Raw genomic sequence first — 12256 nt, forward strand, 5'->3', positions numbered from 1 at the left:
GGGGCTATCTGATATTACCTTCAAGATGAAAAGTTCTTCCTGTCTAAGGAGACACTCTAACATTGAAGACTACCATATAATTCATGACAAAAATCTCCTTTTTGTGGATCTTGTATTGCAGTTTTTTTCCTCTTTAAAAGTACTCTTGATCTTTGTTGTTTTTGCCTAAAGACAAAGTAGGGTATACAAAATTGTCAGTAAAGGGAAATAACTCCTATGATTTTGGCTTATTGTAGATCTTGTCTTGCTGATCATTTTTTATGTGTATAGTTTCTCTCTACATATTAAAATCTTCAAGATAATAGGATTTTTGCTTTAAAATTGGTAAAATTCTGAATTTAAGAGCAATAGTAGTCTCAGAAGATTTTTGTAAAACTTAAAGGGCAATGTCAATAGAGATGAATGAAGAGTGATGAGAAAAGCTCAACAGGGTGGGCTATTTAGGCATATGGGATAAAAGTTACAATTAGGCAAGTCATAAAAAGAGTCAACTCACCTAGTGACATATTTATTTGTACGATATTACAAAATACAATTTTTCTTTACATTAAAATTCATTCTTTATGATTTAATTCTACAATATGTATTATATGGTCATGTGATGGCGAAGTATGACAATAAACAAAACCTCATATTATGCAATGAAATCTGTCATCTGTGATCACCCTATCAGCAACTAGATAGTGACCTGAGACTTTCTTACATGATAGCTAGCCAGATCTCTAATCTGAGATCACCCTATCAGCTACTAGATAGACCTAAGACTATCTTACAAGATAGCTTGCTGAATCTGTCATATCAGATCACCCTATCAGCTACTAGATAGACCTAAGACTATCTTACAAGATAGCTACATGTAGGCTTAAAGACCTGATTTGTTTGTATGAATTATGCCAACTTTTCTTAAAGGTGAACATCTCTAAATATTATGGACATATGACAGATTCAATTGTATGTCTAAAGCTATAAACTATTAAAGAATGATATAAATTAGATATAAAATGTTGTTTGCTGGTAATTATTCTTTTTCACTGGTTATTCTTTGATGAAACTGGAACTTTTCTGAGGGGCTGACCAAGTACCAAAAAAAGCATTTGAAAAGAGTATAACATCTAATAGTAATTAATGTTAATGAAACTTTAAAACCTTAGTGGAATTTATATTAATCAGTTTATCCTAAACAATTTACTATAGAACTCTTTTAAACAACACTTCATTTCAATTTATTCACAAATATGTCTGAAAATAGAGATAACTTATTTAAGACATCATCTCCTATTCTAAAAATATAATTTATATTGATTAAATTAGGCTCTGATTAAAATGTTATTAAAGTACGGGAAAGTATGAAACAAAGAGATTCTACGATTATTCACTACACATAACACAACAAATTATTTATCTTGTCACATCAACGGTCATTTTAGCGTCAACAAATTTACTAAACCCTACACTTCTTCTAAAGCCAGTCAAACTGGATAAGTATCATATAGACTTTATGTGATTTTCTTTGAATATTGGTGTAAATAAAATCGGATATCTGTCATACATAACTTTTGTGTTGTCGTGTAGTATTGGTGTAACAATTGCTCTAGAAGTGTGAATGGTCCATTCAATGGTGATTACTTCTCAAGGTCATGGTACACAATACACAATATTTGTTATATAAGATAGCACTATATTCATTATGAACTATTGAACTTAAAAAATAAGTTTAGTTTCTGGTTTTATTTCATACAGGAGCAAAAGAGATTGGGTAGAGCCAAGTTTTGTCTTAATCCTGATTTTAACATTGATATATAAAAGCAATACAAAACCACAAAGCTTAACAAATTACAAAAAAACACTCAATTTATTTATAAAATAAAAAAACATTTATACCAGATAATGACATCAAGCAAACTTTAAAGATCTTAAAATATGACAACACACCTTGGAGCTATTATTCAGAACTTCTTCAGAAGAAAAGTGACTCAAAAATCTTTCTATAAATCAAGTCATATTATTCTTCTGTCTTACTTCGAAAAAAACAGAGTTTAACACTACTAGATTTAAACAACCTTAAGTAAAAAAATCTTATTAAAAATTAGAATTACAAAAATATATAATACTAGAAAGAGAAATGAAATAAGTACTTTTAAGGAACCTATTTCATATTACATATCAACAATATAAGGATTGCACAAAATATCCCTCAGAATAAAATACAACAAAGATAGCAAAAAGAAAAAACTTTCAAATATTCTAAAATTATAGTCGCTTTTGCAAAATGTATAGAAAAATAAAGTAACAAACGTTCAGTATGAACCTAAAAAATACCAGTTTTTAAGCAAAAAACACTGAACTTATTAATATTTACCAAATCAACCCATCATTATTAAAAATGAACCAAGGAGCTAGACTTGATGAATTGATTTTTTTTTATTGAATGCAGGTATTTCATTACATATCTGATCTATTTGATTTTATAAATTACAAATTTAGATGGTATAAAAATCAACTTGTGAACTTCTCTTTTTCAATATATTAAAATGCATACTATTTTGAATGAAATTTCTATGCAGTATCTGTCTATGATGTAGATCATCAATAATGATTTGCTTTATCAATTGAAACAGGTTTTATGTATCAAACATTGAAGTGATGATTTATGTACAAATTGATGAAATAGCACTAAAAATACAACACTATGATGATATGAACCACGGTAACCAACTTTACCACTCTGAATACCAATAACATTAATATGTATACAAATGTCATATGACAACATAGTATATGGTTTATTGTTGACCATTTCTTTCATCTAGCATATTTAACATCAGGTCTATCAATGTAATAAATGCAAAATAGATTATCAATATTTTGCATGATTTCATAATGAATTTTATTCAAATCTAAATTACATGATCCTAAAAATTGCCTGATGCCAACATTAATAAGCATGTTAATAACCTAATTGAAAGCTTAGTTTGTTTCTTTTAAACATGTCAACTTAATATCATTATATCATTATTTCATAAAGATGTGATAATGACAGGACCATTTTGTGTCAACATATTTTCATGGATGGAAAAAAATGCTTTAAATTTCTAAATACATTTCTCAGAATTTTTTCTTATTTTTGGTTTTATTAATTACTTATCCTAACCTTGTGGACATTGAAATGAAGCTTTATAAATGTTAATCTATTATGCAATTCATACAACAATTTTAATATATGAATAACTATGACCATAAAATCATATCATAATCTAATACTTTATTTACCTCAAAATTCTTTTTTAAAATGAAATTTGTATTTCATCATTAATTTAATATTATTAGAAGGTGAACATAATTTCAGTTTAAAAGATAGTAAATAAGCAAATATCTATGACGTAAATAAACAAAATGATTATGAGGTTATAAAACTAAACCAAATTATATTTTCTGTACAAAATAACAATATCTTAGTAAATATTACGACCATACAATCAACAATGAAAATAGTACTACATCTACTACATCTATCATTCGATGGGCAGACAACTCTTGTCTCAAGAAGGGAGACAACAATGAGTCCAAATGACTTGTGACAATCTCTATTTTCTGGATGTAATTGTGCTGAATTCCACCAGATACCGCAGACAGACCTGAGAGGCATCATTAATAATAAATTCCCTGTAAGGCATTCTAAATGATCTCCAGTTTTCTTTCTTGGGATTATTCTGAAGCTGACCAAGAGGCATGACTGCTCCTGAAAATTTAAAAGTTCATTTATGAATTTATAGATCACTTATTTAGTCTTTAAAACATCATACAAATCCACATATTTAAATGCAAGCAATTCATCTGTTTAGAATAAATTTCAATTGCCCTTATTGACAACTGTATGTATAAAACAAATATTCTTAAAAACAGATTCCTGTTTTAGAGTGACCTTTATAATAATAATAATTCTTTATTCCAAAAGCAAATATGATATATATACATTTTTTGTCAAATTAATTATACATGCACCATATCATATAAACAGACATATAATGAAAGATATGAGAGATTGTAAAAAAAAAATCAGTTAGGGTTTTACTTTTCTCGGAAAAAGTTTGGTTGTTTTTTCAACCAACTATAGAATTAAAACAGGATTTCAAAATACAACATAACTGAATAGTCAACAGGACTTTCTCTCAATATCAAATCAAATAAATATATTTTTAATTTGAAATTAACATTCATCTATGGAACTACAATCTATCCTTAGAGAAAAAGAAAAATATCAACCAGGCTTTTTGAAGTAAGAAGTTTTGAAATCATTCTTTCTGTTATCCTTCTGTGCTCACTTCTAAAGAAAAAACATAGCAATATTTACCATATGGCAAAGTAACATCAAAATCTTTATTGGGAATCTTGCTCCCATCAATACGTTTACATTGATAATCAGAGTCTGTTAAATCTGTTTCCATATCGTCTGCAGTATCCACTTCACATGTCTTACCAAGAGCCACCTGTAATTAGCCAAATGTCTATAGTTCTTACAACCAGAGCAAACAAGATATCAACTAATATATCATATTATTACATTGATTGCAATGCATTATAGTAATTTCTCAGTGAAACAAAAAGTCCAATGACAATGTTATAACAGAATAAATTACTGAAAGAATTTAAATATAAAAAATATTCAACTAATGACTGAACAATCCTGACTATTAACGAGCTTTCCTGAATTAATGTGTTGTTCATGACAATAAATCTGTACAATGTTAAGAAAGGGTGTCATGCAAGAGATGCTTTAACTTGTTTAGATGTTGTTTTTTTGATAGCTAATGAGGGCCCTCATGGGGTTTTTGATTATGTGATTACTTGGCCGTTTTTTTAATGATTATTTGATTATTAAGCCAAATATTTCATGATTATTTGATTACCTAGGACTGTATTTTTAGTTTATGATTATTTGATTACTAAAGATAAGCAAATATTTAATGATTATGTGATTATATTGGCAAAAAAATGGTGATTATGTGATTACTAGGACCCCCCCCATGAGGGGCCTCGCTAATATATCATAATCCTGAAACAAATAACCTGAAGTTCATTCAAAAATTGAAAGCAGCTCGTCTTCATAGTATCAAACAATGTGTAAAAAATATAATAAAAACCAAATAACTCAAATTTAAGTTATCATGAGACCTGTTTAAGACAAAAAACATTGTATCTTTATATCATAAGGGAAACATAAACATTGTATGCATTCTAAATTGAAACTAGCTAACTGCATACTTCAGATCAAATAATATCTAACAAAATCAGAAATATATCTCATGACAAATATCACTGTGGGAAAATAGTCTTACCTGACAGAGTAAAGCCAGTCTGGTATTAGATGATGGGTTGGCATTATATGAATACATCTGACATTTAAAGAAAGCATCTGAGGTGTACAGACCCTGTAGAAAACAAACAAACAGGATTAAATAACATTGTCAAATGTGAATATAATATTTTTATGGAATATTCAAGACTTTATTGATTCGTATGATCAAATAACTGCCATAGACATATAATGTATCTGCCACTTCAGAATGTTTTGGTTTGTCAAAATTTTGTGTGGTTGATTTTTTATTTATTGCATTTAACTTACATGTAACAAAAATATGAAAAGTATGCATTTTGTTTGGTATCAATTTAAATATGTAATACTGATTCTTGAAGAAATTTATAACATAATGTTCCACAAAATATTGTGAAAGTACACAACTACATGAAACTACACGAGTCAAAATATGTGTGAGACACTGTTATTAAAATGGAATTACATTTTAAAACATTCATAAAGGATGAAAATGAAGAAAAGAGACCAAAGTATCCCTAGCAGAGACCACTAATAATCCACTATAGTACTGTAAATTCAGAAATTATTGCAATGTTTTTCTCATTGTGAAAAATGCGACAGGGTTATAATCGCAGTATTTTTAACTATTATTTTGATTTTTTTTTTTATACGAATTAAACAGTATTTTTCTCATTGTCGCAAAAATTAACATCACATTTTAGTATAAAATGACAAAAACACAATGATAAATGCAGGCATTAATTTCTGAATTTAGAGTAAACCATTACTGACCTCTCCAAACAAAGCTCCCGTCATTGGTATTTCAGGTGGTGCTACCAGTAATCCACGGTGTAATATACTGATAAAGTTAGACATACTGCTGCCATGCCACAACAACTTGTGGTTATCCATGTTCAAACTTCTAATTGTGGTATCTTCTCCTGGACGGGACAGTTTATATATTGCATGTACATGATTTTCTTTGCCTGAAAAAAACATCGGTTCTTTATGAGTTAAATAATTGACAAACACTGTACAGTTTCAAAATGGATAATGTCTTATGGAATATTCAAAATGTTTCTTTCAGTATTGGTTTTGTTAGGGATTTCTTTCTGAATTTTGATGTTGAGGTTCATTTGATTATTCATAATTAAAAGTACAGTATCATAATATTTCTTAAAATGTATTTCCTTTCAATAAAGGCAATCATTTTTGGTTTGTAGCAAGTCAGGGAAAACAAGAATGTGTCCATAGTACACAGATGCCCCACTCGCACTATCATTTTCTATGTTTAGTGGACCGTGAAATTGGAGTAAAAACTATAATTTGGCATTCAAATTAGAAAGATCATATCATCGGGAACATGTATACTAAGTTTCAAGTTGATTGGACTTAGACTTCATCAAAAACTACCTTGACCAAAAACTTTAACCTGAAATTTGCACTTTTATTTTCTATGTTCAGTGAACCGTGAAATTGGGGTCAAAACTCTAATTTGGCATTAAAATTAGAAAGATCATATCATAGGGAACATGTGTACTAAGTTTTAAGTTGATTGGACTTCAACTTCATCAAAAACTACATTGACCAAAAACTTAAACCTGAAGCCGGACAGACGGACGAACAGACGAACGGACCCACAGACCAGAAAACATAATGCCAGGGGTGTGGAAATGCTATGCCCGACTCGTACATTTTAACACCCAGACAAGTAATTATTTTTGTGTTGGTTGCCCGTTGACAAGTAAAATAATATACAAGACAAAGTTCAAATTCAGCAAAAATATAGAATTAATTTCAAAACGTATAAAGATGTTTAATTTATGTAAAAGAAACCAATAATCAGCGAGTAAAAACATATATTTAAGTATAAACATCAATGTTCATGACGATAAATATTACATAACTCTAGAAATAGATCGATTACCAAAATGAGTAAAAATAAGTATGCAAACCCGAGTCGCGTAATATTGCATTGGCTTTGTCCATTGACCCGGGATCGTCGATGATGTTTTATCCACTATACACCGGAAGTGTCATTTCTTAAGATTTTGAATCGAGATTCAGATTGATGAATACTTTTAAAATAAAATATCGGGCAAGCAAGACAAAAAGAATGATGAGTCAAGTCGAAAGCATGAAACGCAAATGGAGATGGTCAAGGTGTATATAAAAAAAAATACGGAAGCGAGAATATCAGACATCGTGAATATCAGATTACCCCTTGGAAAGAAATTTAGATAATAAGTTTTGTTTTTGTCTTATTTATAGATCAAAGGCAACCTTATGTGTTGTCTAAGTGGTAAATAGAAGTGTTCAACTACCAAGAAAAAACCAAGTGTGTCAGTTGATAGAAATAATTAGTTAATCTATTATTTAGTTTCCATTTCTTCACTCACTGTCCTCTAAATTTAGTATATGTAGTGTACCTACTGGCTACAATTTTTATTAAAAAAAATGCTGCAAACTTGTCCTTGACATGTCATTTCATTGATTTGCTTTTGAGTTTCTGTCCCATTGATGTAATAAACCCATTTCCAACATTCCTAAATTTTTACACATATAAACCAATTGATTTCACTGATTTGTTTGGGATGCAAAACAGTGCTAAGAATCATATATTAGCTAACAATAAAATACTACAATATTTATTGGGACCATCAGGGCAAGTAACTTTTTTTCCGGACAAGTAAAATTTACAGTTTTACTTGCCCAGGGACAAGTGCTCACAACAAATATTTCCACACCCCTGAATGCCCTTCTACTGTCGTAGGTGGGGCATAAAAAATATATATTAAAAACTGTGCAAATTACATAATATTTTCTTCATGGTGTAATAAAGGCATAATGATGTGAAATGTGATGATTTTAACCCAAGTTAATGTTCCCTTAGATTGATTGATTGACTGTTTGTTGCTTGCATCCAGTGGCAAATATTTCATGCGTGGTGTTCAGGTCGAGTTCCCTAAGTAAAAGTGAGTTTTACAACTTTAGTCTTTATTATGTTAGCATTATTTTATACAACACCACCTTTTGCATATGTTTGTATTGACAACTTACAAGATGCGTGTATGTATTTGAGTATATACTGAGATTCAGCACAATCTTCTGTGAGTAGTTGTATCTTACATCCAACAGCTTGGTAAATATAGTCAAGTGGATTCATACCTGTAATTCAAACATATATACATATCATTGTGAAGAAAAACACAACTATGATACAAAAAAAAAAAATATATATATATATATATATATATATAAAAACACAACTATGATACAAAAAAAAAAATATATAAAGTCTATAAGAATCTACCAACCAGTAAACTTAATAGGTATTGGATCATCAAAATTGACAATACTACACAAACAGGAAAAATTATACGAGTCTAAAAGATTGTGTAACAATACCGATAAATAGATGTTGAATATCATTGCACAAAGATGGAAAAACTGAACAGATGATATAAATTATACAATAATTGCAAATATTTCGGCTCAACAAATGGCCTTCTTCGGTGACAAACGTTTTAACAATAATGATATATAATGTATAAGGTGTAAACATAGATCACTAATAATACAGGTAAGTTTTGGTCAATTGATTTTAATCCAAAATCCTGAATATAATAATATAAACACTAGACTGTAAATTTAATTATTTCTTTCTATTGATTCCATCTGGATGGAGGACACCCAGTGTTTTTATCCAAAACTTCTCCCTATTTTCTCTTTGCCTATTTTGCCATGTACAATCCTGTTCGATCACAAGGATCTTCATGTGATCAAAATCTTTCAGATTGTGATCTGGTAACCTGAAATGTTGGCTGACAGGAATATACGTTTTTTTTTGTGAGGTCACTCCTGTGGCCATTGAGGCGTTTGTGAAATGGCTGCATAGATTCACCAACATATTGGAGACCACATCTAGGACACTCAAGAACATAAATCACGTTTGAGCTTTTGCAGTTGACATTGCAGAAGATCTTGTATGTCTTTTCTGTGGTCTTACTGTGAAATGTTGATGAATGCTGCAATTGGTTGCAACATTTACAGCGCTTATCCCCACAAGGCTGGCAATTACCTACAGTATGGTTAGGTTTGGAAAGGTCAGCACGGACAAGTATATTTCTCAGGCAGTTAGGTTGTTTGAAGGCAATCATGGGAGGCTCAGGAAAGATTTTGGATAACTTCGAATGTTTCTCGATTGCTGTCCAATGATCACGAATGGTCTTGAAACTATTTCTCAGGCATGGATGGTAGGTGAGCACACATGGGATTCTTTTACTTTTCTGTTTATCTTTGTAAGTTAGCAGACTGCTTCTGGGGATGGATTCCGCTTTTCGAAAACTATTTTTGATGTTTTTGTGTTTATATCCCCTTCTTTTCAAATGTCCTTTGAGCTGCCCCAGACATTGTTTTGCAGTGTCTTCAGAGGAGCAGATTCGCCTTATTCTGAGAGCTTGGCTGTATGGAATGCTCTTCGTGCAGTGTGGAGGATGGCAACTTTCAGGCGACAAGTATTGATGAGTATCTGTAGGTTTAGAGTATATATCTGTGTTTATTATACCTACAGAGAGGGTGCTAGATGTATCAAGGAAGTTTATGGTGGAATTAGTAGAGTATATATCTGTGTTTATTATACCTACAGAGAGGGTGCTAGATGTATCAAGGAAGTTTATGGTGGAATTAGATGTTTCATGGGTGAATTTGATGGTAGGGTGTTGATTGTTAGCATTTGTTATAAAAGTTTGTAATTTTTGGTCTCCCTCGTCCCATTTCATGTCAACGTCATCAATAAATCGATACCAGGAAAGCGGTTTTTCGATGGAGCACTCCAGCAGTTGCTTTTCAAATTTACCCATGAATATATTGGCATAAGATGGAGCCATTTTTGTACCCATAGCAGTGCCATTTGTCTGTAAATAGTGTTCTCCTTGGAATGTGAAGTTGTTCTTTTTCAAGACTGGGGCAGCTCAAAGGACATTTGAAAAGAAGGGGATATAAACACAAAAACATCAAAAATAGTTTTCGAAAAGCGGAATCCATCCCCAGAAGCAGTCTGCTAACTTACAAAGATAAACAGAAAAGTAAAAGAATCCCATGTGTGCTCACCTACCATCCATGCCTGAGAAATAGTTTCAAGACCATTCGTGATCATTGGACAGCAATCGAGAAACATTCAAAGTTATCCAAAATCTTTCCTGAGCCTCCCATGATTGCCTTCAAACAACCTAACAGCCTGAGAAATATACTTGTCCGTGCTGACCTTTCCAAACCTAACCATACTGTAGGTAATTGCCAGCCTTGTGGGGATAAGCGCTGCAAATGTTGCAACCAATTGCAGCATTCATCAACATTTCACAGTAAGACCACAGAAAAGACATACAAAATCTTCTGCAATGTCAACTGCAAAAGCTCAAACGTGATTTACGTTCTTGAGTGTCCTAGATGTGGTCTCCAATATGTTGGTGAATGTATGCAGACATTTCACAAACGCCTCAATGGCCACAGGAGTGACCTCACAAAAAAAAACGTATATTCCTGTCAGCCAACATTTCAGGTTACCAGATCACAATCTGAAAGATTTTGATCACATGAAGATCCTTGTGATCGAACAGGATTGTACATGGCAAAATAGGCAAAGAGAAAATCGGGAGAAGTTTTGGATAAAAACACTGGGTGTCCTCCATCCAGATGGAATCAATAGAAAGAAATAATTAAATTTACAGTCTAGTGTTTATATTATTATATTCAGGATTTTGGATTAAAATCAATCGACCAAAACTTACCTGTATTATTAGTGATCTATGTTTACACCTTATACATTATATATCATTATTGTTAAAACGTTTGTCACCGAAGAAGGCCGAAATATTTGCAATTATTGTATAATTTATATCATCTGTTCAGTTTTTCCATCTTTGTGCAATGATATTCAAACACTTTTTAGTGTTTTGTTTTCCATCTATTTATCGGTATTGTTACACAATCTTTTAGACTTTTATATATACATGTATAAATAAAATTAAATTTCAAAATGCTCTTAAAGTCCTTTTATTCTCTACATTTTTCTCCAACCGGTTTCACATCTTTGTGATAAAAGGACTTTAAGAGCATTTTGAAATTTAATTTTATTTATATTTCTACTAGTGTGGACACAGAATTCAATTTTTAGTATATATATATATATATATATATATATATATACATTTTCTATAAAATTAATAATATTATGTTTTAAAAACATGTTCGTGATTTATTATTTAGTCTAGGTATGAATTATGTATGGAATGATCAAGAGAACACTAATGTTACATTTGAATATATAAAATGTGGTATAAATGATCAATACTACCAGAACTGGTTTACTACTTTGAACGGTTGTGAAAAATTGTGTTTATATAGAAAATTGAAAAATGAGTTTTGTTTAGAAGATTACTTAAAGTATGATTTTAATAGTAATATACTGACTAGACTGCGTAGTGGAACATTAAAACTAAATATTGAAGTTGGTCGTTTTGACAATATTGTAAGAGAAAATCGTATATGTATATGCTGTCATATGAATTGTATTGAAAACGAGTACCATTTTGTTCTTGTATGTCCTGCCTTTAGATCATTGAGACTACAGTTTTTACCAAAATATTATTGTTCATGGCCAACTATTAGAAAGCTGTTATTTCTTTTACAGGCTAGCTCAAAGAGTCTAACTAAACAATTGTGTAAATTTCTTAATGCGGCATGGAAGTTAAGATCACAAATAATCATTGCATAGCAGTTGTAATTATTTGCTTATTATGACCATATTGTGTTGTTCTCTGTTTGTTTACTGTCATTATTGTAATTGTATATTATGTTATTTTGCTATAGCATTATGTTTGCTTCTGCAATAAAATATATTCATTCATTCATTCAAAAACTTCAGCATATCAATTAACTTCA

At 30.7% G+C, this 12256-nt stretch overlaps 1 protein-coding gene across 3 annotated transcripts in view; it reads right to left on the reverse strand.

Annotated features, from left to right (window-relative positions):
• Window positions 1-495: 495 nt before the first annotated feature.
• LOC143068144 (poly [ADP-ribose] polymerase tankyrase-like) overlaps window positions 496-12256 on the reverse strand; it is an 81892-nt gene continuing 70131 nt past the window's right edge. For 2 of the 3 annotated variants that reach the window (XM_076241952.1, XM_076241950.1), the window contains exons 47-51: window positions 8375-8482; window positions 6107-6300; window positions 5337-5429; window positions 4352-4487; window positions 496-3739 (exon numbers count right to left, since the gene is read on the reverse strand). In XM_076241952.1, coding sequence (XP_076098067.1) covers window positions 3585-3739; window positions 4352-4487; window positions 5337-5429; window positions 6107-6300; window positions 8375-8482 — 686 coding nt within the window. In that variant the 3' untranslated portion in view covers window positions 496-3584. The remainder of the gene's footprint in view (window positions 3740-4351; window positions 4488-5336; window positions 5430-6106; window positions 6301-8374; window positions 8483-12256) is intronic. The other variant, XR_012976119.1, reaches the window with a different exon arrangement.

Source organism: Mytilus galloprovincialis, chromosome 3 (assembly GCF_965363235.1).
Source record: "Mytilus galloprovincialis chromosome 3, xbMytGall1.hap1.1, whole genome shotgun sequence".
NCBI lineage: Eukaryota > Metazoa > Mollusca > Bivalvia > Mytilida > Mytilidae > Mytilus > Mytilus galloprovincialis.